The 26,029-nt window shown below is 57.5% G+C and overlaps 1 protein-coding gene across 3 annotated transcripts in view; it reads left to right on the top strand.

Moving 5' to 3' along the window:
- The window catches only part of BMP1 (bone morphogenetic protein 1), an 80,548-nt gene that overhangs the window by 42,204 nt on the left and 12,315 nt on the right, over positions 1 to 26,029 (top strand). For 2 of the 3 annotated variants that reach the window (XM_074981702.1, XM_074981703.1), the window contains exons 5-15: positions 1,440 to 1,618; positions 1,831 to 1,936; positions 9,739 to 9,863; positions 14,800 to 14,915; positions 18,477 to 18,579; positions 20,192 to 20,308; positions 20,554 to 20,699; positions 23,027 to 23,222; positions 23,720 to 23,845; positions 24,049 to 24,209; positions 24,857 to 25,037. In XM_074981702.1, the coding sequence (XP_074837803.1) occupies positions 1,440 to 1,618; positions 1,831 to 1,936; positions 9,739 to 9,863; positions 14,800 to 14,915; positions 18,477 to 18,579; positions 20,192 to 20,308; positions 20,554 to 20,699; positions 23,027 to 23,222; positions 23,720 to 23,845; positions 24,049 to 24,209; positions 24,857 to 25,037 (1,556 nt within the window). Of the gene's footprint in view, positions 1 to 1,439; positions 1,619 to 1,830; positions 1,937 to 9,738; positions 9,864 to 14,799; positions 14,916 to 18,476; positions 18,580 to 20,191; positions 20,309 to 20,553; positions 20,700 to 23,026; positions 23,223 to 23,719; positions 23,846 to 24,048; positions 24,210 to 24,853; positions 25,038 to 26,029 lie in introns of all 3 variants that reach the window. The other variant, XM_074981701.1, reaches the window with a different exon arrangement.

Raw genomic sequence — 26,029 nt, 5'->3', positions numbered from 1 at the left:
AGAGAGTCAAGCCTTGAAGCCGCAGGCAGCCAGTGGCAATTCTATTTCTCATTATTACAGTGAGGCCTAGAAGCCACAGTCTGCGCTGGGGCCAGTGGCACTAGGGGCTGTACGTGCACAGAGTGAGACAGTCCCTGCCTCAAAGGGCTTACACTCAAAACAGGACAAGGCAAAAAGTAGCCTGGGCCTGGCCCGACTTGGTTAGCCCTGGCCGGTTGGACGGGAAGACGGCTGGATCTGCTCGATCCTTATGTACTGAGCAGAGCACTCAGCAGCTGGAGGAGATGCTCACTGCCCTGTAGGATCAGGCCCTGGGTTTGCAGTCAGCACTTCTTGTCCAGGCAAGAGAAAGCGCATCCCTCTGGCGGCTGGGCTGGGGCTTTGGCTGAGCAGAGTAGACAAACCTAGGGCATTCCCAGAGGGTCCCCCCAGGGGAATCCTAGGGGGAAGAGAGAGATGTCCCCCAGTGTCTCTCAGGAAATATCGATGCACCCTGAGCCAGGAGCCAGGTTCTGGTCCCACTGGGACCTGGCCAATTCACACTGAGGCCAGGGACTGTCTACCCATTGACTTTGATGGGTGTAGAAACTGGGCCGTGCCTAGAGATGGGTGCACCTGGGCTGGTTCAGAGCAGCTGCTCCTGCAGACCTTGTCGGGGCCTCTGGAGGCTGGCCAGGAGCTTTCCTCTTGGCATTTTGGCTCTTCTGGTTCCAGGCGCAGGCAGCGTGCAGTGCTACTGTAAGGGAAAGTGACTGCACTTAGGAGTTAATCCCACTCTAGTCCCAGGCAAGGATCCAGGCCAGATCTTACTCCCTCCAAACTGGTTCCCCGTCGCCACCTGAGGCAGCCCCCCTTCCCCGATTTTCCCTTTTCCATCCCTCAGGCAGCTGCAGCCTCTCAGCCCCATGGGACCCACTGAGCCTGCCCAGTTTCCGCCTAGACCCCGCTCAAGTCAGAGTCGCACGGGCTCAGGTTGAAATGAAACATGGGCAGCCAGTGGAAGTTTCCACAGAGTAGTGCTTTTCCATATGTGTGGCTTCTGGTGGAGCCCTCCTAGTGCTAGTGCTCCCAGCCCCACTGACCTACCCGTTCCCCGCGGCTGGCGGGGGCGCTGCCTTCTCCCGACGGCTCTCTGGGGTCGTGGTGGGAGGAAGTGGGCTGTCCCGGGGGCCCAGCTTGCCCCTCTAGACTTCCCATCGTGTGGTTGCAGAGCCCTGCCCGTGCAAGGGTTGTAGGCTTGTGGATGGAACACCAAATCTAACCGCAGGCCACTTAGCCTGACTGAGTGTGCACCTGCAAGGCCATTAGCCCTTTGAAGGCTGCCTTGCCGGCGCTCCCCCCTTGGAAGTGGCAGCAATCGAAGGGCGAAGGAGCGCTGCTGGCTGGCCAGCTGATTTCTCGTTCCTGCCCCACATGGGCCTCTGACTCCCCCTCCCCAGGTGCTGTTCCTACGTGGGCCACAGAGGAGGGGGTCCCCAGGCCATCTCCATTGGCAAAAACTGTGACAAGTTTGGCATCGTGGTTCACGAGCTGGGCCACGTCATCGGCTTCTGGCACGAGCACACGCGCCCGGACCGCGATGACCATGTCTCCATCGTCCGGGAGAACATCCAACCTGGTAAAGGCCCCACGATCCTTTCCAGCCCCCCTGCTTCCACCCTCCCCTCTCCGGGCGCCCTCGGGGATGGGACTGGGAGTAGCTGGCAGTAGCCAGCCCAGGCTTGAGGGCGCAGAGCTGCACCAAGTGCATGTGTGGCTGATCGAGGTCCCTGCCCCACCTGGAGTCGCCTCCCTTGCTTTATCCGTGCCTCTGTCCCCTTGTTTCCGTAGGGCAGGAGTATAACTTCCTGAAGATGGAGCCCGAGGAGGTGGAGTCCCTGGGGGAGACATATGATTTCGACAGCATCATGCACTATGCCAGGAACACCTTCTCCAGGTAGGAGTCCAAGGAGAGGTTGCTTCATTGCTTGCACAGCCCATGCCAGCGCACCTGGCCTCTCCCACAGCAGCTGGGCTGGGAAAGCCACGCCTTGGGCCTGGAGCCTCCTCCCTGCCCCAGGGAGGAGCCTCGCCCGCTGACTGAGATGAGATTCCCAGCTGGGTTCGGCTGGCGAGCTGGGGCTAGGGCAATGTCGCTGGTGCCCTGGGAGAGGTGGGGGTTGAAGAAAGCATGTGATGCAATAGGGAGGGAATGCTCAGCAGCAGCAGGAGAAAAGCCCTGGACTCCGGCTTCTGTAGGCGAGTGGCTCCTGCAGATCTCTCAGCTCAGTTCGCTGTTGGCCTCTGTCCAGTGACATCAGGGTGGGATCTCTTGTCTGGGTGTGCCGGGTGATGAGCTGGCTGCAGCTTGCAGCAGGGTCACCATCTCCCCCTGCAGAGGGAAAGCCTAGGACGGCTGGGCACAGACGAGTCTCTCTTGCTCCCATGTGGAGGCTGCGTCCTTGAGGGGCTGGGGCCAGAGGGTCATCTGAGAGCAGCTCCTGAGTCAGCCCAAGCTCGCTGTCCAGTAACAGCCCACCCTGGAGCAGGCCCAAGCAAATGGGCCCAGCAGCACTTACCAGGGCTGGCCATGGCTGGCTGCCTCCTAGGAGTGAGGAACCGGCATGGACCATTGACCTGAGACGTGCAGGGGGCTGCACAGCCAGGCCTGGAGAACCCCAGAGAAAAATTGTTCTCCTTGGCCTCTGAGGATAGGACAGGAGCAATGGGCTTAAACTGCAGCAAGGGAGGTTTAGGTTGGACATGAGGAAAAAGTTCCGAACTGTCAGGTGGTCAGACACTGGAATAAGTTACCTCAGGAGGTTGTGGAATCTCCTTCACTGAACATACTTAAGAGCAGGTTAGATAGACACCTCTCAGGGATGGTCTAGACAGTACTTGGTCCTGACATGAGGGCAGGGGGCTGGACTCCATGGCCCCTCGAGGTCCCTTCCAGTACCAGTGTTCTCTGATTCTGTGAACTTTGCATTGGCAGGGCAGGAGGCTGTGCTGGCCCAGGCTGCACAGCCTTGCCACCCACTGCCTTCTTCCTCCTGGTGCATTCTTAAGCCCCAGCAGCCGTGGGAAGCTCGAGAACAGGGGCGCACAGAGAGGGAGAAGGGAAGGAAATGAGTAAGGTCTATTTAAAACTACCCAGCTCTCTGATAGTGACCGTCTTGCCTTGCCAGCACAGGGCTGCTCCCTGCCATGTGTTCTCCAGCACTTGTTCCATCTGGATTTCAGTGTCCCATTGCCAAGCCTTCCAGCCCTTCCTTTGGGAGTTTACTCCTCAAGTCAGGAGGCCCTTTCTCGTTACCGAACCTTTCCTCCAGCCCCAGTTCAGGAGCACCTCCTCCTGTCTCCCATGGCCATGAATGATTCTCCTGCCTCCTCTGTGATCGCCCCTTCCAGTGTTGGTGCGGCAAAGCTCAGATCTCCCTGAGGCAGGCTGGCGCAGAGAGATGCACAGAATGTACTCTCCCTGGCAGCAAGCTGCATCTCAATCCCCATTAGATGCCTGAGACATCCCCTTAGGAGAAGTAAAAAAGCAGCCATGTAGTACTTTAAAGTGCGACGTGGCTGCTTTTTTGTTCTGGTAGAATACAGACGAGCTTGGCTGTCTCTCTGCCCTGTAGGAGAAGTTTATCTTCTGGTACAGCAGCAGCCGGGGAAGGGGCTTTGAAAGTACAAGTGGCTGATTACCGTATCACAGGACTGCCGGGAGCAAGCCAGCGGCACCATGTCTGGATCTGCTGCTGCAGCCTGACCGCACCGCGCCACAGCCCACCTCCCAGCGGCTTGCGTCCTTGCATGCAATGAGCTGATGACATCCTCTGCTGAGCCCGTAGGCTCCCCTTTATCTCTCCTTTTGCTGCTGCTTTTGGCTTGTCTGTCTTTCCCCTGGGGAGGTTGGCTCAGCAGGTGAATCCCAGGTTGTGAATTCCTCTCGGCCGAGCCCGCCGGTGCTTGCTGTGCAGACGCGTGTCACTGCAGGCTGCAAAGGTGCAGCTGGTGCAGCCTCTCCCAGCTCTGTTATTGTGGTGCTGCCTGGCGTGTTCAGCCGGTACCATTGCCAGCTTCTTTCACACTGCCTGGGATGTGCCACTGGGTCTTGCTTTCATAAGAGGTACACCATGTTGCCCAGATGGCAGGAACCAAACCACCTGTTACTTGTGCTGGAGGCAGGTCCCTCTGGCTGTTTACCATGGACTGTAACAGGACCGGGGTCTGTCAGGCCTGTGTTAGCAGGGACTCAGTGGGTGCAGCTAGACCAGCCAGATCAGTAGGGCTCTGGCCCCAATTCAGCAGGTGTAGAAGTATGTGTCCTGTCTCTTCCACTCACATCAGGGGAACTACCCAGGTGCACAAAGCTGGACAAGTGTTTAGCTGCATTGCCAAATGCATTCTTCCTGCAGCGTCCTAGCTAAATGCTTGTCATACTGGTTCATGTTGTCAGGAGCTGCCAGTTAGGACAACCTGAACCACTGGGAGGGTCTTGGGGCTTTTCCTTGCTCTGCCACTGACAGGCCAGGTGACCATGGGCAAGTCCCTTCACCTCTCTCTCGCACGTTTAATTTCTGACTTGGGCTGTAAACTCTTCTGGACCAGGCTGTGGGTGCGCAGCACCAGCACAATGATGCTCCAGTCTGTAGGTGCTCCCATAATAATTTGAGATACCTTTGGCTTTGGGCGCCCCACTCAGGACCCCTCTTTGCAGAGGTGCTGAGCATCTTCAGCCCCAGGTCAGGGCAACTGGGGATGATGCATCCCTCTCTTAACCAGGACAGGGTTGGAATTCCAGGTGAATTCTGCAGGATGTTGCACAGTGGGACACCAGGCTTTCAGGCATCGAGCAGGTGGGGAGGCTTTTAAGCAGCTGACCTGGGAGGCTGGACATCTGCCCATAGCAAGGTGAAGTGACCTCTGCAAAGCAGCAGCCCTGACTGCCATCGAGAACTTTGCATAATTATCAGCGCTTGGCATATTTTTTTCCCTCTTTAATAAAAAAGAAGTCGGGTATTTCCGGCTGCCCTGCGATTTCCTGAAAGCTGGGCCCTTGGAGGCTCCATGTGGGACACAGGTTGGGGGGCTGCTCCCTCATGAACCATTTTCCCAGGGTGACCAGCAACTCACCGGGGGGTGGCTCACAGTGGATTCAGCCCTGAAATTTCAGCACTTATTTCCCATCTCCAGCCAAAGCCCCTTGAGGCGGAAAAGGCCAGTTGGGGCATCCTGAAGGATGGAGGTGCTGCCGCGGGGAGAGAGTGTCCCACCGGCCTGGCCTTGTGCTGCTGCTCCTGTCCGTGTCCTGGCTGCCAGATGAGGGTCCCTGCCAAGTGGGTGAAATGTGTCCCAGCAGCTCGCAGCCGGCCGGGCGAGCTTGCCTGAAGAGCGCTCACGATGACGGGATGGAAACTCTAGAGAAATGAACGCTCCCTCCCCCCGTGCTCCCCCTTCCAGATTTAAACACCTCCATATGGTGACAGGAGCGGGGAAAGATTCCATTTGTTACCAGCAGAGCCCGGACTCCGGGGGAGGGAGCCGGCGCTGCTTGCACAGTCTCTCCCTGCCTCCGAGCCCCCTCGCATTCAGTTTCATCTTCTTCCCCCCTCCGCCCCCAGGCGCTGTCCTTTCACCTCTCTCTGGGCACAGCTGCAGGCCTGGTCTGCTCTGGAAAACGGGCTGGTTTGGGACCTCGCTGGGGGCTCTGTAGCGGCGTAGTTCAGCCGACTTCTCAGCACGCCGGATAAACGACCCTGAAGGGAGCGCTTTTCCCATCACTCTACTAACTCACCACCTCCCTCCAAGGCAGCAGCTGGGCCGACAGGAATTCTGCCCTCCGCCCAGCCCCATCTGCCTGCCCTGGGGGCTGGATCTCTCCGGGGTGTGAATGCTTCGCACCCCGAGAGCCATGAGTCCCCCGTGCAGCCCGGCCCTGCTGCATTGCCTCTCTCGCACACTGCCGGAGCCAGCCAGCACCATGGAATTTGCTCCCCGTTGAGCTCGCTTCCGAGAAGAGGCAAGGAATCTGGATGCCCAAGCACTGGATGGAGCACGCTGGGTCCACCTTACACTTGGGGCCTGTGCTCTCGTCTTCCATGGCAGGAGGACCAGGCGCACTGGGTTATGGGAGTCGGGGGAGCTCACGTGTTAGGTTTGGGTCCTGGGGCCGGAGTGCAGGAGCCTGGCCTTTAGGTAGGGGGTGTCTGTGGAGAGTAGTTGGATTGGGTGGAGTGAGAGCCAAGGGGCTTCCCAGCTGGCATCCTGCAGTCTCCCGGGGTGTTTCCTCAGCTGATGGGCATAAAACTTTTCCCCTGACCCCTCCTGAGCTGAGAGCAGAACTGAGCTAATGCGCTCACACCCATGAGCAATTCCTCTCCGCTCCGGGCGCTCCTCCTGTGGTTTGGGTCTCTGGTGAGGGCAAAGGCAGCCCAGCATGTCCTGGCCACTCTGCCTGCTGGTGGCTGAGTTGCCATGACAGCTCCGCACCCTTGTTTACTTTTTGGTGTGTTTTCGTGCAGGTTGGTGAAAGAGCAAACGGCCCTGGGGAGCTGCCGTGCTCTGCACAGCTGCTGGTGGCTGTTCGGGATGATGCATTGGGTTGCGCCCAAGGCACATACTTCATAGTCAGTGTCAGCAGCGGGGTGGGAGCAGGGTTCCTTTCATTTTTCCCATCCGTGGGTGGAATAAATTTTGTTCTGTGCACCATGGCGTACGCGGATGTGCACCCCCAATGGAAACACAGGCTGCCAGCTGTGGGCGCTCTGCTAATCAGCTGGGTGGCAGTGGAACCTCTCCTGGGCGGCCGCCCAACTGCTCAGCTTGCAGCACTGCTGGACAGGAATCCAGGATGCTCTTGGCTCTCACCACTAGAGCCCACTCCTCTCACAGAGCTTGGGATAGTACCCAGGAGTCCTCACTCCAGTCTCCCCTACTCTAACCATCAGACTGCAATCCCCTCCTGGGACCCATGCTCCCACTGCACGCCTTGTCTCTAGCTCTGACTGGCAGGTGACACCCCCAGGCCTCAATTAGCTCCCTGTCTCCCAGCACCAGCTGCGTGCAGTCCTGTTCTTCCACCAGCACAGCTTCCAGCCTCTTTGACTCACTTTCCTTCCCATAGACAAGGAGCACTTTAATTACAGGAGTGTGTGAGCTGTTTTTAGCAGCTTGCCCCCTTTTCTCCTAGAGCAGAGCCGATCTCAGCCTGGAGTTTTACAGCCATGCCACCCGGCGTCTGCCTCCCACGCTGATTGCTAGGGGCGGAAGCAAGCCCACATCTGGGAGAGTTCGGAGTCATCTGCCTTGATGTGGTCACCACAAGCCAGGCCAGATCCGGCACAGAGAAGGTCCTGACCCACCCCCCTGCGGTGCTGCGCTGGGAGTGCTTTGCTGCATGCTGGTCTCCTCTCTGCTCAGTTTCAGTGCCCTCCTCTCAGCACCCTTCCGCACAGTCTGACTGGAATCACTGGAAGGCTGATTTAAAGCCACATGCATCACACCTGCCTCTGACAAAGCGGGTCTTTGCCCACGAAAGCTTATGCTCCAAAATAGCTGTTAGTCTATGAGGTGCCACAGGACTTCTTGTTGTTCTCGAAGATACGGACTCACTCAGCTACCTGTGTGATACCTAGAGCCACACCTTTATCACTGTCTCCAGCCAGCAGGGCCCAAAGCAGCGCAGCTCCCACACAGTCAGCCTGTCCCCACTCACCCCTGGTGAGGAAGTGGGGCGTGAGAGGGTGTGATGGAGTGAGGGCGGTGTGAGCTGGGGACCACCCTCTGGGGCTGTAACCTGTGCCCTGAACAAAGAGCGGGGAGAAGCCTGGCTGGGTTTCAATCAGCAGGGGCACTTGGAATCTGGGGGAAGAGTTGGAAGGCAGCCAGCCTGGGCTGAGGGGAGGCGAGGCCCCAGATAGGGGCACCCCCCGGGCTCCTCTCCCCAGAATGGATTGGAATGACTGTCTGTGCCGGCTGTACTGACACCTCTGTACTGAGCTGTGGCTCTGTCCACTAATAAACTCCCCCTTCTACCAGCTGAGTGAGAGTCACTCCTGGCTGCGGTTGGGGTGCAGAGCTTGGGGACCCCAGAACCCCATTACAGAGGGTGTGACTCCTACATGTGTTTCCTGCAGTCCTGCAGCAACCCAAGGTGAGTGCCTCAGTTTCCCTGGGCACAGCAGCAGTGCACAGAGGTGAGGGGAGTCTGTGTGATGACTTCTCAGAATGGCTCTCCTGACTCTTTGTAACCAAGGCAACCAGGTGACACCTTTTTTCCCTGGGAAACAGGACAAAGGAGGGAGGAGGGGCCTGGCTGGTTTGAACTGGAACTGGGCTGTTGAGTGGGACAGTCTCGCGCGCTGAGGAGGGAGGAAGGAGGGCTAGGCCCTTCCCCAGCCCCATCTCCCCAAGATGGATGGTACCAACGGCTTCTTGTTTCTGAGCTGACAAGTCTGTTCTCCGCTGCATCCCTGTCGTCTGATAACCTTCTGTTCTCCCTGCTGAACGAGTCATGTCTGCCTGCTTGCGGGCGGGGGCCAGGGCCTGGGGGCCCCATGCTCTGCAACACCTCTCCCCACCCACAGCCCCGCAGCCTGAGCTACCACCCCAGCTCCATTCAATGGCTGGTGTTGAAGCAAACTTCCTTCTGGTGGATGGTCCCCCAGACCGCTGCCCATAGCAATGCTATTGAGATGCATGGCCCTGCGGTGCTGTAGTAGCAGTACTGCCATTGCTTCGGTGAAAACAGGAAACTCTTTCCTAGCCAGCGTGTTGTCAGCCGGAACTCGCAAACAGCCGGCCTTGGAACCAGTAGTACGTTTCAGTTACGCTTTGCACAAGTACGGTACAGTGACAGTCAGTACAAATCAATACAGCAAATGTCTGCATTTACAGTATACAATCCTCTTGTTGGTAAATAAAGCACTGCACACTCATACTTTTTTGTTTGTTTCCTAATAGCTAATCCTGTTGTGTTTTGGTGTTATGCATTGCTAGGTACAGCTCTCCATTATCCAGAGTTTTTGAATACTCAGCAGCCTCCCAGTCCTGGGGCTGCCGGGTATGAAAGAGTTTACTGTGCTACTGATAAGTTACAATGTTACTGGCAGTAATTTCAGAAAAACGGGCACTGAAATTCCTGCTGGTACTAATACTACAAGCATAGTAATACCACTTAACCTGTCTAAGAGAGTTTTCAGTGCCGTTGCTAGGGGTATTAATACTGCTGTTGCTGCTTCTAATACTCTGGTGTTAATTAATCCTACTTCTAGCATGCAATGCCCCTTGTAATGCTGCACTGCTAATACGAATACAGCAGCAATGGCAGCGTGGCATGCTCCCAGCCTCTGGGGCCATTGCTGTGTGATCCTGAGCTTTTTCCTTCCTGCTGGCAAGGGTGAACTGTCCACTCTTCCCCCCTTCACTCTGCCAGTCCGTCCTGGAAGTAATTGAGCTGGATTTTTGTGACACCCTCTTCAGCAATGTGGGGTCAGGGCCTGGGGTAAGCCAGTGGACTCCAGCGTCTCTCCAGGCACAGCAAGCAGGCTTTGCTGTGGCCATGTCCCGTGTGGCTGTGAGCAGATGAGAACTCGCTGGGAGTGCTACAGAGGTGGCATAGAATTGCTCTGCAGCTGCTTCGGGCAGCAGGGAGCCATGCGTGGAGCCCACCAGCGTGAATTTCTGCCTTGGGTGCTGCTTTGCTGGGGAGGCTCCAGGGGACCTGAGTCGTCCATTCACCCCTCTCTGCTTTTGTTCCAGAGGGGTTTTCCTGGACACCATCAAGCCCAAATACAGTGTGAACGGCGTGGTGCCCCACATCGGCCAGCGGACCCGGCTGAGCAAAGGGGACATAGACCAGGCGCGCAAACTCTACAGATGCCCAGGTAAGGGCCACAGGCAGCTTTGCATCCACCTGCCTGCGGGGATCGAGGGCAAAGGGGCAACACAGGAACCAGCTACAGGAGCCCGCCTGGCACCAGGTGCTGTACATATGCAGAAGTCAGGGCAGGGCCTGCCCCAAAGCACTTGCTAAGAAATAGATGTGTGGCCCTGCAGTGCCTCCCCCAGAGCTGTGCAGTGAAAGTTGGGGGTAATTATCCCCAACTTGCAGAAGGCAGAGTGACGCCTTGTGAGGTCACCCCGCCAGTCCTTTGCAGATGCAGGAACTGGCCCCAAGCCCCCTGGGTGAAATGGTTCAAATTTTGAAATTCCTTGTAAAAATGTCATTGGATTTTCAAATTTTTGACCAAAAAATGTGACAATTTTATTTTCACTGATTTGCCCAGGTGTTCAGTCGACCACGTCTAGTCTTATATCTATGTATATTTAACTTTTGACAAAACCTCAAACCAAAAAACCCAAGGGGGGGGGGAATAAATATGTTTAGAGGGAGGTTGAAAAACCTAAAGCCCAGCTCAAACTCACTCCGCTGTGATGGCATTTTGAGTGGGGCATGCATGATAGAAGTCTTTTTATTCTAGTTTAACCCCCCTCTTACTTGGTTTGTCTCCTGGCTGCATGAATGAAAACTCTTGGGTAGGGCCGACTTGGAGGGCCGGGAGTGAGTCAGTGACCCAGAGGGAGTTCCGCTGGAAATGGAGTCACGGCCTCCAGTCGGGAAGAAGCCGAGTCTGGTGTCCCAGCCCCTTCCTTGTGTACGATGTCCGCTGGGGTCTGACATCATGCTCTGGTCTGAGCACCTCCCACTGATCTGTGAATGGAAATTGCATGACCTAACTCAGGTCTGAGAGCTCAGCCTGGACCAACTGCCCCATCTTCACCAAGGCTTTGGAAACCGCCCAGCCATCCCCAGCTCTGGCTCCAGCGCTTAAGCAGATGTCAGAAAGCAAAGCCGGGACAAAAAGTTGAGAGCCGAGCTGGAGTGTGTGAAACTGGCTCCTGAGGCCTGGCCTGGCCTGGTGATCCCAGAGAGCCGGCTTCACTTGCCCTCTGTGCTCACAGAGCAGCTGAGGCCTTGTGAGCAGAATGGGCTCGGTGAGTGCAGGGCTGAAGGGGAAGATGAGTCCCTTCCGCGGCATGGGAGTAGCAGGGCTGAATGTGTGGGAAGCACAGGACTCGCTTAGGAGAATGCTCCTTTTCCCTGGAAGACGGGCAAAGCCAGGAGGAAACTACAGAGGCTAAAAACCTGCTGTGTCTGCCAAGCCCTAGCTGGGCCCTTTGTGCTGCCGTGGCAGGAGCCCATCTGAGAGGCCAGCAGGCTCTGTGATAAACCTTCCCCCTGCACCTCACGGGCTGCTGCTGCCAAGGGCGGGGTTTACGAAGAGCCAAAGCACACGTCAGGCAAATAGAAAAGGGCGGCAGAGTGCCACCTGCAGAAACTAGCCATGGAGACGGATGCCTCGTGGCAGCTGCCTTGCCAGCCTCCCCAGTTCACAGGGTGCGGAGGGAGAAGATGTGCTGGCAAACAGCTGTCAGTCTCCTGTCTGCCCCAGGGCTTCCTGCGGGCATCAGGGCAAGTGTCTCCTGTCTGACATCCCCTGAGGTGGCCACGTGGCCCCTCCAGCTGCGGAGGCTGCAGGGTCAGCTGTCAGAATAGCGTTCTGCAGCGGCTTGAGCAGCCGTGAGCATGAGTCGGTTTTTGCTGCAGTTGTCCCCAGCTGGAGGAGACGCCAGTCCATCTCCTAACCAGTTCTAATCAGCTGCCTAATTGCGCTAAGCACTGCGCTTACAAGTCCCTGCCTCAGAGTGCTCCACGTGTTAATAGACAAGACGGACGAAGGGACAGTGAAGGTCCCTATTGTACGGCTGGGGACCAGAGGCAGCAGTCAGAGAAAGTCAGACGAGTGCCGTCTGAGGTCTGAACCCCACCCGGAGAGCCAGAGAACGAAGCTGTGTAGGTACCTGGTGGCTGTTCCTGCCTCTGTTGCTGACTGGGCCTTAGCAAATCATTCTGGCATGCCTCAGTTTCCCCATCTGTGAAATGAGGGTAAAACCCAGCTCCTCGAACCGGGGGTTGGAGGGGGTGTTTAGAGGGTTGAAGTCTTTGACGTGTGCAAAGTGCTTCAGGATCCTCTGGGTGAAGGTCTTAGAAATGGGTGATGTATTTACAGAGCACCTCTGATAGACACGTTGGTGACAGAGGCATTATAAATGTGCATGATCTCTAAATACACTATAAATAACAGGCCAAGATGGAGACATCTAGATAGATCCTGACCCAGGAGCAGGCCCTGCAGAAATCCCTGCCGCTTAGAGAGAATTGTTAGAGCAGAGTTAAAGGTGGCTTGTGGCTTATTTTTTCTCCTTTAGCCCAAAGCCTGCAGGGAAGTTTGGTTTTCGTTTTGTTGGTGAATCAAATGAGTATGGAGAAGTGACAGGTCTTTTTCCGCTTGTTTGCTTCTTTGTTTGAACTTGAAATTCAGCTCTGCTCTCTGGTGGGGGAGCAGGAGAGAGCTATGAAATCACCAAGGCAAAGAGAGCGCGAGTTGAGCTGTTGCGCAGAGAAGGGATTTTTAGTCAAATACCTTAAAACTTCTTGTGCTAAATGGTGTTCTGGGATTGCTGGGCACAGCTCCATTGGCTTCCCTGGACTTTTGTCCTCTCACATGGATTTTTTTTTTTTGTCCTTTGTTGGCCTTTAGCTCCTGTTTAACTCCAGTGCCTTTGTTAAACACACCCTGCCTTTCCAGTGACAACACCCCCAGGGCCTTCTAGAGGTTCTCCAGCCAACTCAGAGCAGAGCAGAGTTAGCATTGCTGCTACTTCGAAGGTTAGAAGGCAGGAGGGGAAGGAAAATTATGACTAGGAAGAGCCCGAGCCTCCCTTTTCCCCAGTTTTGAAATGATCTTTTACATTTCACCTTGATTCTTCTGCATTAAGTCAGTCCCAGCACTGGCTCTAGGTTCAGGGAGGCAGGGAAGGAGGTCTTGGCCCATGACCAGTGGTACTGAAGGGCCTCTGCGTTTTGCCACAGCTGAGTAGGTCACGTGGGTTCCAGATAATAGAGCTGGGCTAGCTCCAGACAGTGCTAAGCAGCAAACCTGTCCTGGGCCCAGCTGCCCCTCTGGGCACGGCATGGCAAGGCCGGGGTGGCTGGAGGGGCGGGGGTGGGGGAGCAAGATTCCTGCCCCAAGGGAAGCGGGGCAGGAGCTGACGTGAGTGTAGATGAAGCTCCTGGAAAGCTTTAACCTGGCATTGGATGCATCTCACACCTGGCTGGGTTTCAGGCCCTGGCTTGGTGGCGTTGGAACCAGAAGGTAGGCGGATTGTTTGCCCACATTGCTTGGCTGGTAAGGCCAAGATAGGTGTGAGAGGCAGGGAGGGACGCGACACGAAAACCCTTGTAAGGTTTAATTTTCCATCCTAAAGTCAGGACTTCTGTTGCTGTGGCAACATGGCGCCGGGTTGTGTTTCCATGGCTACTTGGGAGCCTCAGTCCAGGCTATTGATTTAATTCGGGGGTGGGGAGGGCGGCCAGGTGGTGCATCTTCAAAGGCCAGTGCTGCTTCTGGGCACCCGGAAAGCAACGCCCAGAGCTGAAAGAAGGAGATGTCGCTTGGAGCAGAGGGGCTGGGAGTGGGGGAATGAGAAGCATCAGGCCCGCGAGTGCTGCTTCTGCAGGAAGGCAGGGTCTGCTCCCAGCCCAGGTGGCTCCGGCCGGCTAAGGGGGATAAGTTGTCCCTGCGTGATGTGCTGTCGGGGGCAGTGGGGATGGGATCTCTGAAAGCAGCTGGTTGCTGAGCCTGGTCCAAACATCCCTGAACTTTGCATTCAGAGCAGAGCTTGGCAGCCACGGCCCTCTTGGTAGTGTGTGTTGCAGGGTCCTCCTTCTGGGGGCTGCGGAGGGGAGAGTCCGGGAGAGCTCCCAAGGGGCAGCGCATGCTGAGAAGCCAGTGGGGCCCAGTTCCGGGGAGCATTTCCCCAGGCTGCAGAGTTCCCTTTCCTTGTCCCAGGACACGCTCCACTGCTTGGACAGGCCCTGAGCCATTTCCCGTGGGCACTTCCCGCCCTCGCCTTCTGCTTCATTGGAATGGGGCTCCGGGTCTAAAGCAGGGATGGGCAGCCCATGGCCCATTGGGGTTCCAATCCCTGCCCCCGCACCTCTCCTGCACTGGACACCGGAGTACCTGCCCCTCCGCCTCCCTGCCAGCACGCTGCGTGTGCAAATCACCTGACTGGCGCTCTGTCTGCGCTCCTCCCCCACCTGGTAGCTTTGGTTCTCCTCCTCTTGCACAGCCCGTGCAATCCGTATCACAGCCCTGCAGCCCTCTGCCTCTCACCCCAGGCTGGGACAGCAGGCGCTTCTGTGCCTGCCCTCCTGCCGCAGCTGCACTTGGATCAACCTGATGCTGCTAGCGGTACCCAGCCTCCGCCTCCCGCCCAGCCAGCCGGCTGCTCCCCGAACCCCTTCGCCAGCCTTCCCTCGTGGTGCGCCTGGGGACTGCGGGTCGGTAGCATGGCCCCATGCGCTCCACAACGGCTGGGCAAGACACTAAGTCAGCCGGCCCGGGTCCCACTCTCAGAGCAGGCCTTGGGGGTGCTACAGATGGGGCAATCAAGGCATTGCTTGGTCGGAGGGAAGGGAAATGGACTCTGGCAAGGGCAGGTTAGCAACCCGAAACCCCTGTGACATCAGGAGCACGTAGCTTGGGTCTGGAGTTTGATCTCTGGTGTCTCTGCCCAGGGCCGCGCTCGTGCTGGCACTGGGGAAGGCTACAACAACGTTCGTTCATCTCTCCCATGTGGACGCTTCTGGCCCCCCATCCCTCTGCCTGCCGCTCCCTGGGCTGGCAGATTCCCGGGGGTGGAGGGCTTTGCTGCTGGCTTTTAACCCTCTCCCCTTTCCTGTTTTGTTTCCAGTCTGCGGAGAGACCCTCCAGGACAGCCAGGGGAACTTCTCCTCCCCAGAGTTCCCCAATGGGTACCCTGCGCACATGCACTGCGTCTGGCGGATATCCGTCACCCCGGGGGAAAAGGTACCGGCTGGCTGGCGCCGGGGCAGGGCGCGGCGGCACTGGGGGGGACCTGGAAAGGGTTCAAGGTGGGCAATCCAGCAGGTGCTGAGCGCAGCTCTGCTTTCTCCTTCCTCCCTCTTCCTAGTCCTCCTTTGTGTCCTCCCCGCTTGCTCCTTCCTCCTGCTTCTCCATTCTGTCTCTCACTCTGTCCCCCTTCCCAATGCGCCCCCACATTCTTCTCCTCGGGAGCGCCCCCTGGTGGTGCACTGAGTGTAAGTGTAACATCGCCCGTGTCCTCACCTCTCTTCCCGTGCCTGTGCGCCCCTTGTGTCATGCTCCTGTCCCACCCCCACCTTTCCCAATGCAGACCAACCCAGCCTCCAGCACCCAGTGCGGTGTGAGCTCTCCCCTGGCAGCAGCATCTCCGCTCGGGCTGGCTGGCTGAGATGCCCCCGGGCTGGGAATGGCCTCGACAGCCGTTACCGTTTCACCGCACACTCCCCGCGCCGCGCCGCGCCGCGCCGCGCCGTGTTACCCAGGCTCTGCTGAAAGCGCCTCGGCGTGGAGCATGAGGCTGGGAGCAGAAACGAGGTGCACAGCAGGCGTGGGAACCGCTCCATCGCTGTGCTGGGTGGGACGTTACCCCTTCGCCAGCCTCTGGCATTCAGGCTTCACCAGGTCCCTAGCAAGCAGGGATCGACAAGGCCAGCAGAGCACAGCTGGGACCACCCTCCCTTTCCCTTACTGCCAGTGGGGGGTCCCAGCTGGATCCTGGCTGTGGTGGGAGGGGCCAGGGAAAGGGGCCAGCTGCGACTCACTGCCGGAGAGCCACACAGCCACTCACTCTTTGTGGGCAGGGCAGTCGCTTTGTTCTGTGCATAGAGCACCTAGCACCGGGGTGTCATGGTCCATGGCTGGGGCGCCCAGGTGCAATAGTCATGCTGATAGACAGCGATGAGTGGAGCACTAAGCCCAGCCCCTGCAGGGATATGGACATGGAAGGGGCCCGAGCCAGGACATCACACTGGTGTTGTGCTTCGCCTCTGGCTGTGCCTGCCTGCATGGGAGAGGCTGCAAGAAGGTGCGTTGCCAGCGGCTGGTGCCTCGAGGGGATCCCAGTGCTCCTCCCCAGGGTGGGGCAGTTTGGGCCAGGACCCAGCCTGCTACTCAGGTCACAAGCAGTGGGGACCCTCCTCTTCAAGCAGCCTGGCTCTCCCCTTTGTAGCAGGGCAGGGCTGGTCAGCCTTCTCCTTCCACCCTACCATATGCCACTCACTGCCTCCAGCACAGCCCTCCTGGGACAGCCACGCCCATGCCAGCTGGGGATGGAAAAGGTCCCGTGAGCTATCCCCAGCAGGGGCTAACGCAGGTGTGTGGCTGTTCCCTGGAGCTCTGGCCAGCCTGCCGGATATGTCCCAGGGGCCAGCCTGGGTGGGGGGACATCTGTCTGAGGCAGGGGAGGTGCTGGCAGGGAGCGGGAGTTGGTCAGCAGGCTGCTGGCAGGTGAGAGAAGCTGCGGGAGGGAGGAGATTGGTGGCCAGTGGGTGCTGAGCATCTGATTTTTTTTTTTTTTTTCCCCCTGGTGCTCCAGCCCCGGAACACCCACAGAGTTGGTGCCTGTGGGGCTCCCAGCACCGGGGGAAGTGGGGTTGGACTGGGGAAGATCTGTACTCTCCCACCCACAAAGCGATCTGCCTGATGCCCCAGTCCAGAGCCTGCTGAAGTCCCTGGAGGCTCCCAATGAGTTCAGTGTGTTGGCTTGAGCCCTGACTGCTCCTCGCGTTGTTCAGCTTGACTCCGCTGCTCTCAGACTGCTCTGACATGCCCCTCCCACTCTCTTCCTTGCTGGTTTCTGCCGTTGAATCACGCCCCAGACAGCTCTTGTGGCTTCCACTAGCGAGGAGCTGGGCAAGCTCGACTGCACTCCACTGGAGTCCCTGAAGCTGCCCTGTCACAACGCAAGCCCCTCTCCAGAGCTGACAGCCCACGTGTGGGCTGGAGCCAGGAGAGCTCTGTTCCCCGAAGCTTGGGCCGGTCTGTTAACAAGTGGTGGTCCTAATGGGCTGTGGATTTCACAGCACTGAGCAGCCCCTCTGCGAGTCAGGCCCGGTGGGTATCGGTCACTTCTGGAAATGAGCAGGTCTTTGACCAAGCAGCATCTGGATTCTGTGGCCAGTGGTGCCTGTAGATACCCAAGAGGAATGAAACAACTAGAGCAGAGCAGCAGAGGAGATCAGCTCATGGCTTCACCAATGGGAAAGCCCTACTGCCACGCCTGGGTTTACTCACCCGCCCCCAAAGCCACTTGGCTGGAGGTGACAGAATGGCACAATGACCCCCAGATGAGCTGGTACCCGGGAGCAGCAGCACAGGCTAACACCAGGGCTGCTATGGAGAGAACTCTGTGAGCTGGCACCAGCAGTAAGCTATTATCCTGCCATGAGAGGCGGCAAGGCACTCTCTTAGACCATGCGTTATGCTGGAGTGCCTCCCCGGGGAAAGCTTAATCCAGGGGTCTGCAACCAAAACAGTGAGCTGAGCCATTGTTCAAATTCAGTTACAAAATCAATCCTTCAAGAGCCACAGTGCATGTGAATATGAGACGGGCCTTAGTAAATAATATAAAAGCGCACTTTTGTCACCCATTTTAACAACAGCGCGTGCGCGCACACGCACACACACACTCTGATTCGTACCAGTTAGAAGGTTTAAGTCACTTCCACCCCTGGATTGGAGAGCAAATGAGGATAAGGGAAACGCTGCACCTGGGGACAGGCTCTTAAGCAGGAAGGAGCAAGGTTTGCATCAACCCTCTACGTACCCCCATTCCCAGTCTATTTCCATTGGCCCCCAAATCCACCCCCAATCTCCAGGCTTTACCCACTGCAGCCCTCCAACCCATCCCCCTGTCCCCAAGCTTTACCCCCCATCCCCAGATTAACCCCTCTCAGCCCCAGCCCGGCCCCCAGCACTAACCCGTCCGTGGCGCTGGCTGGGGAGCCCAAACCGGGCAGCCATGTGTGCCCAGCGGAAGGAAGGCTGGCGTGGAGGAGTTCTGTGGGTGGGGGTGAGCTGACCCATGCCCGCTGGAGGGGTGTGGCCACTTGGGTAGCAGTGCTCCCCTCTGCGGGGACATAGCTCCACCGAGGGGCAGGGAACACAGCATGCTGAGCTGCCTCCCCTCACTCACAGAAGGGCTGGCCCAGAACACAGGGGCTGTACCAACTACATCCCAGAGCCCCTGCAGCCTGTGGGCCTGTGCTGGGGCCAAGGAGAGGCAGAACTGGCCCAGCACAGAGCTGCTGGGGAGCAGAGGCCACAGCAGCTCCGTGAGCAGTAGCTTGGGAGGGACGAGCAGCAGGGCAAGTGGGGGGCTCCCTGCTCTGTCGCCGCTGGAACAGTGGCACGAAATCTACTTGGTTTAACAGCTGGATCCCTCCTGCCGCCCTGCCGGCCATTAGCCCGACGACACTGACTTCTACCGTGCCAGCAGTGGCGGCAGGGCCTAGATCCACACCTGACTCCTTACAGAGCCTCAGGTTGCCAACGCCTGGTTTAATCTCACCTGGTTTTCCCTCTCAGATCATCCTGAACTTCACAACCTTGGACCTGTACCGAAGCCGGCTGTGCTGGTATGATTACGTGGAGGTGAGAGACGGGTTCTGGAGAAAGGCCACACAGCGAGGTAACCAAGAGGAGTCTTGCCAGGCCTGGGCATGCCACGCTTTGCCGTGCTGTTGGACGCTGTCTCTCTCCTAACACCTTCCTCCACCATTAAGTCCCACACCTGCGGTTCTCCCCCTCCCCGCGGTCCCGCCTTCTCTGCCTTAGGTGCTTGTGGCAAGAAATGTCCCACCATCACGCTGTGTGATCACCGTGCTGTCAGCCAGAGCAGGCAGAATAACTGGTGTCAGGGGCCTGCTTTCCTCTCCATCACCCTGTTGCTATAAGTGGGGTTAATCCCAGTTGATACAGTGAGAGATGAGAAAATGACCCTGAGACTCGTAGCAACGTAATGCCAGAAGGAACGTCAAGGGTCATCTAATACAAAGATTCTGCACAGCCAGTCTGTGGCCTCTCAGATCTCCCTGATGGCTCTACGAGGCAGCCAGCTGGTCTTGGTATCGAAAAGGTTGAGAAGCACTAACTCATCCCTGCCCCGCATCCCCCCAGAGCCAAAGCAAGATGAGGTCTACCTAGAGCAGTGTTTCTTAAACTTTTGGAGACCGCAGAACATCAAACAATAACATTTTTTATGCAGCACACCTGTGAAAATTCATTCCAAAAAATTGTTATTAGACTAAAAATACAAACCCAACAGCAATCTATACAGCAAAACCAAAAGGACGTCATTTAGCCAGGTGTCCTAGCAATGAAGAAGTAATATTGTATCTGGTTTTAATGACAGAAAATATCGACCATCAGTTATTTCTTGTAAAACTTCAAATTGTTTTTCCAAACGCCTGCGGCACGCCTGTGTGGTGTTCACGGATCTTTCGTGTTGCACAGAACACGGTTTAAGAAAAGCTGACCTAGCTCACTGCTCACCTGATTCTCCCGATGCTCACCTGCATCTTCCAAGTGCTTTGCTAACGAAGCCCGTGCAGATCTGTTGACCTCAGTGGCATGACCCCTGCCTGTGACCATTAGCAGAGAATCCGATTCATCCACACGGCCCATCTGCTAGGCAGGCAGTGCCCCCTTTTTGGGAAAGAGGCGCGCACGGAGACGGGCTGGGCTAGATTTCCCCGAGGTCTCAGCCGCTAATGAGCAAAACCTGAAAAACCTCGTGCTCAAAAACTTGCTGAGGATCACGCAGCAAGTCGGTGCTGGGACTGGAGCCCCAAAGGTTCTTGACTGCGAGTCCCCTGCTAGCCCAGGCTTCCTTTAAAGAAAGGCAGACTCAGACTTACCTCTGCACAAGCCATTTGCAGCCTAGCAACACTGGGGCCTGCAGAACCCCTGCCAGCAAAGGGCCTCTGCTCACCTGCTCTAGCTCCAGAAGGGGATCTCTGTGACAATGATGAGCGCTCCCCAGAATGCGTCATCTTTACATGCTGGGCCACATCACCCCCTGGAAACATCGCGTTGGCAAAACTGTCGTAGACTGGCCAGACGCCCGTGAAAAACGGGCGGCGTTTGTTCCAGTGCTCGTCAGGCACTGTCAAAAAGTGCTCTTATTGCTGCCAGGTGTTTTGCACCACAGCAGCAAGGCAGGCGGCAAGGGCCAAGAGCTGCTGCCAGCCAGCAGCAAATGCCATGGTGACAGACCCAATAAAGCACGTGTCCTTCTCCAGGTAGGTTCTGCGGGAATAAGCTTCCTGAGCCCATCATCTCCACCGACAGCCGCCTCTGGATCGAATTCCGCAGCAGCAGCAACTGGGTCGGCAAAGGGTTCTTCGCTGTCTACGAAGGTACCGGGGACTGGAGGGGTCGCTCATGCTGGGGCTGGGGGAGGGCTTCCACGCTGCGTCTCAAAGGCTGCTTTTCCCCGGGGAGGGCAGATTAGGGTTGTTGGTGCAGAGCCTTCTCCTGCAAATGGCCTGGGTGCTCCCAGGCTCTCCAAGTACCTTTCTCCCAGAGGCCTCCCCCAGCCAGTCCTGCTGGGCACTGGCTGGACCGCTGCTTACAGCTGGGCTGGGCTGCCCTTCCCTTGCAGCCATATGTGGGGGAGAAATGAAGAAAGACAATGGCCACATCCAATCTCCGAACTACCCTGATGAATATCGGCCCAACAAAGTGTGCACCTGGAAGATCACGATCTCCGAGGGCTTCCACGTGGGACTCACCTTCCAGTCGTTCGAGGTATGAGCAGCACACAGCCCCAGCCCATGCTGTGAGCATGTGCAGGGCAGCCTGGGCTGGATAGGCACCCCGTTACAGGGCACGAGTCCTGACGCTCGCCGTGGCCCTGATCCTCAGAGGTGCAGCGCCTCTGGGATGCTCTGTGGCCCCATTGAGGCTAGTAAAGGAGACCAGTGCCTTGGATGAGGCCCCGAAGATCTCCAAGTACCTCAGAAGCACTAATGAGTTAATCCTCACAGCTGCTGGGTGAAAGGGCAGCATTGCCTAGTGGATATGGCATGTGGCTAGGCTTAAATGTTCTATTCCTGGTTCTGCTGCGACATATTGATTGACCTAGGGCAAGTCATTTTCCCCACTCTGTTCCTTAGTTTCCCCTGGTGGGTGTAATGATTCTTTAAGCTTCCAGGATGAAAAGCCCCACGCAAGAGTTCAGTGTTGTTATTTTACCCACGGCAGAGCTGAGCAACAGAGAGTGGAAGTGACTTGACCAAGGTCACTCAGCAGGTCAGTGGTGGGATTGCAAAGCCAATTGCTTCATTCCCTGTCCTGTACGTAAACTCTTTCTGAATCACGTTGGCAGCGTGGGCAGCCGGAGCCTTGCATTGCGCTGCGCTCACGTTAACAGCAATTCGTCTCAGGCTGCAGCCAACGCCCCCTACGCTCTTTTCACAATCCCTGCTTCTTGACCAACCGCACAGCCACAGACAGGCTCACAGGAGTCATTGCATGCCCCCGTCCAAAAGCCAACCACAAACCTGAGTCATCAGCCCTCATCCGGAGTCTCCCCCAGCTCTTCCATTAGACCAGCATTCCTTACAAACGAGAAACCTCCCGGTGAGCTCGCCTGCCGAGCCAGCCAGCACTCTGAACGTCCATCCGCTGGGAAACCCGGAACGAGTGAAATTCCCTTGTGCCTGAAATCAGAGCAGCCTGTCCAAATCTCCAAAAATTCCCATGGTGCCACTGCAGAGAGATGGGCTTGTGCTAATGCCAAGACCACCTGATCGGCATGTCTGCTTTACAAGGGAGCATTTACACTCTTGAGGGGACACTAATGTTGCTGGGTTACCATATTTGATCTTTCAAAACAGAGGACACCCCTGCGAGGGAGTGTGTCTGTCTGTATCTACCGACTCACAGTGTATTGCTGTACTGTAAGTACAGTAACACCGGTGCAAGGGGAGTTGGGCAATACTGATACAGGCACACTCCCTCTTAGGGGTGTCTTCTTTTTTATATGGTGACCCGATCTTTGCCCTTCCTGAAGCAGAGCATTCTGATCGTTTTTCATCAAAATGTGGCTGAGATCGGCACAGCCCCGCAGAGGGTGTTGACTCCCTCGAATCGATGGCTTCCGACCGGAGGGTTTCTGCCCGGCTCGGCTCTGCAGCCCTGGCTGTAGGAGGGGAGCATGGGCTTGCAGTGAGAGGAGAGGGCAACCATGAGCTGTATAGCAGCACCGCAGCCGCACCTGGGAAGCGCACAGCCGAGGCAAGCGGCATTTGCCTTTTGAGGGAGCTCGGCCGTGGATGTGTGGTGGCAGCCCGGGGCGACTGCCCTGCATGAGCTTCCATTGCACTCACTTGCTTTCTAAAAGCAGCCAGGAAGACTTCACAGTGCAGGTGTTTCCCCACAGGAGTCTGTACCTGGGCTCCAGGGTGGGTCTGTGCGCAGGCTGCTAGCCCCTGTGGTGCTCAGCAAGCTAGTGCGCCTGCTGCGGTGACACCTCCCTTTTGTGGCAGTGACCTGCCCTTTGACGCACTTACCCGTCCACTGGGGACCCGCTCCTGCGGCGGCGTAAGTCCAGCATTGCTGCTGCCGGCAGTGCCTCCCACCAGTAGCAAAGTGGTTAAGCGAATCAAACCCCATATCCCCAGCTCCCCTGTTGTAGGTGCAGTGCCATGACCCCCACTCATCCATCTGAGCCGCGCCTCTCAGACACGGTGCATGTGGGGTTTGTGTCACTCGCCCCTTGGCTGAACATGTAACACTTCTCCCTGGGGCCTACTCCCTGCTCTGCCACTGACCTGCTGGGTGACCTTGGGCAAGTCCCCTCCTGGCTCCATGCCTCAGTTTCCCACATTTTTAAACGGGGATCGTGGCACCACCCCTGCGTGATGCAGCTGTGGTTCAGTTGCTTTGGGCTCGTTAGCTGACGGGAGCGATATCTGCCAAGGGACCCCACAATGGTTTGGCCATTGCTCCTGGACTTGGGAGTGAACCTCAGACTGTTACATCTCTGTCTGGCTACTCAGGCAGCTGGGCAGCCGATGGTCCTGGGGAGCTTGTGGGTGAACTGCTGCCTTGCCGACTTCCCCCGCTTGCAGATCGAGCGGCACGACAGCTGTGCCTACGACTACCTGGAGATCCGGGATGGCAGCTCTGAGTCGAGCAGCCTAATCGGCCGGTACTGCGGCTACGACAAGCCCGATGACATCAAGAGCACTTCCAACAAGCTATGGATGAAGTTCATCTCAGACGGTTCCATCAACAAGGCTGGTTTCGCCGTCAACTTCTTCAAAGGTACCCAAGCCTCCATCGCCTCTCCTCTGCCAGCACCAGGGGTAGCTCACGTGGCACCCGACCCTCCCGGCCTTGCGGGGGGACTTGGTGCAGTGTGCTGGGGCAGATGGGCTCTGCCAACCAGTGGGAAAGGAACAGGCTGGGTGGTTCCCCAGATCAGCTGGGGAAAGCTCTTTGGCAGCCCTCACCCGTGGGCTTCTAGGAGCAAAGAGCCCAAAAGCAGGCCCAGTCCCAGGTAGGGCCCAGCCCTCTAGCGACTGGCTGGGAGCTAAGTTTGCGCCGAGGTGGCTCTCTTCCCAGGCTGCTGCTCCCTGGGTTTGCTCCTGAATGCCTAGGTGGGCTGCAGTCCATTCCCAGCCCTGCTTGGTTCCTGTCCTCCTGGGGGGGCACGCCCAGATTGGCACTGCGCCCCCTGCTGGAGCAGTGAGGCGTGGCTCTGGCAGCCCGTTCAGGTGCTCCCCAACCTGCAAACCTTTTCTGCGCTTTTGTCCCCGCAGAAGTCGACGAGTGTTCGCAGCCCAACAATGGCGGGTGTGAGCAGCGCTGCGTGAACACCCTGGGCAGCTACCGCTGCGCCTGCGACCCGGGCTACGAACTGGCTTTGGACAAGCGCCGCTGCGAGGGTCAGTACCGCAGGGTGGCCCTTCCCGTGACCCTGCTGGCAGCTCCGGCAGTGCGACTGCTCTTCCCCCTGCACGGAGCCCCCCGCTGCTCCAGCACCCTCCTCGGCTTGGTCTGGGAGAGCCGGTTCCCGGCAGCCCCACGCCCCGGGGAAGAGGCTGCGGAGGGAAGGCTGGCCAATGCGCCCCTGCTTTGTACCCTGCAGCTGCCTGCGGCGGCCTCCTAACCAGACTTAACGGCTCCATCACGAGCCCAGGCTGGCCCAAGGAATACCCCCCGAACAAGGACTGCGTCTGGCATCTGGTGGCGCCCTCCCAGTACCGCATCTCCCTGCAGTTTGAATTCTTTGAGACTGAGGGCAATGACGTGAGTACCGAGTTCCTTCGTTTGCGCCTGGCCACCCCCTGCGACAGGCCAGCTGTGCTGCACCTCTGGGGGCAGAGCCCCTGTGTGCGTGGCCTGGGCTGGCGGAGGGAAGCCCGGTGTCCCTTTCTCATGCTGCTGCTGCAGCCTGCTAACTTCATGAAGCAAAGGAAGGAAGTGAGGGACTTTCTGCACTGAGCTCTTTGTTGCACTAGATTCATAGAGCCTAAGGTCAGGCAGGGCCACAGTAGTCAGCTAAACTTCCCTGAGATTAGTTCCTGTTTGACCCACAGCAAAAAAACATCCCATCTTGCTTTTAAAATTGGACCTGATGGAGAATCCCCCACGCCCTGTGGTAAGTTGTTCCAATGGTCAGTTACCCCCACTGTTGAACACGTGCACCCTGTTTCCAGGAGGAATTTCTCTCGTGTGAGCTCCCAGTGCCGAGACATTGGTGCAATTCTCACGTACACACTTGTGCACTGCTGTAAATCGTGATTTGCCTCCCCACGTTGCCAGTCACTTTCCGCACGGCTGCAGCACGCTGACACGGGCAGGCCAGCCCACCGTAGGCAAGCTCCTGCAGGCTGCCTCTCCTCACCCCATCTCAGCTTGGCTCCTTGTCTGTCCCCTCCGCCCTCGCCCAGCAGGTGTGCAAGTATGACTTCGTGGAGGTGCGCAGCGGGCTGTCGGCCGACTCCAAGCTGCACGGCAAGTTCTGCGGCGCCGAGAAACCCGACGTCATCACATCCCAATACAACAACATGAGGATCGAGTTCAAATCCGACAACACCGTCTCCAAGAAGGGCTTCAAAGCCCATTTCTTCTCAGGTAGAGCCACCGGCTTGCAGCATGGGCGGCCTCTGACCCTCTGCCCTGCACCCCTGCTAACCCCTTCCAGCCACTCCCCTGTGCCGAGAGGGTGCAGTCCCCAGCCCCTTCCACCGAGGTCACTGAGCTGCCTCCAGGTGCCGCCCTGCACCGCATGTGGCTGACCTGGAGAGCCAGGACGTGAGAAACACTTGGAGGTTCTTCTGTTCATCCCAGCTAGGCACAACAGCCTGATCCTCAGCTGGCGCAAACCAGCATCGATGCTACACTGATTTACACCAGCTGAAGATTGGAGTCAAAATGCCAGGCCCCTGTTCGAGGAAATTTTAAAAAACAGCCCCACAATTCAGGGCGTTTACAAAACTCTCTGTGTAAGAGGCAAAATCTCTCTCCAGTCGGGCCTGCAGTCTGCCCCCTCTGACGGGTAAATCCAGAAGATGCTGAAGTGGCTGCAGGTCTGCACCGGCATAAGGGAGGTGGGAATCTGGCCCCATGTGTGTAGGCCCGGATCCCCCAGTACTCAGGCACCGAACTCCTAGTTAAAGCGCAACGAATTCGGTGCTGGACTGTCTCTGAGGATGGCGCCCTCGCCGCTTGTTCCAGTCCTTCACTCGTGCCAGGTGTCCTCATGCCAGACTCGCCATGAGGAGAGGAAGCAGAGCCTGGCCTTTGTGCATGTCCAACGCAGCCAGGCACAGCCTGGGACAGGCAGGGGCAGCCCCGGGAGCCGTCTCTGGGCTGAATTCATCTCTGATGTAAAGCTGCACCATTTCCTGGGCTAAGTTACACGCTGGGCTAAATTCTGCTGTCAGCTGCCTCGGCCCAGTTCCCACTGGTGGCTGCATGTGACTAAGGATGTGTCCACCCTGCAGTCGGGATGACACGCTGTCAGGGAGGGATACCTGCCAGCTAACACACCCTCAGGCCAGCTCATACCTATGGGCAGCGTTCCCTGTCAGCTGAGTGTCTGGGCAGCCACCCAGCAGAGATTC

Source organism: Carettochelys insculpta, chromosome 31 (genome assembly GCF_033958435.1).
Source record: "Carettochelys insculpta isolate YL-2023 chromosome 31, ASM3395843v1, whole genome shotgun sequence".
In the NCBI taxonomy this organism is placed as follows: Eukaryota; Metazoa; Chordata; order Testudines; family Carettochelyidae; genus Carettochelys; species Carettochelys insculpta.
This window is presented reverse-complemented; position numbering and strand designations above follow the sequence as displayed.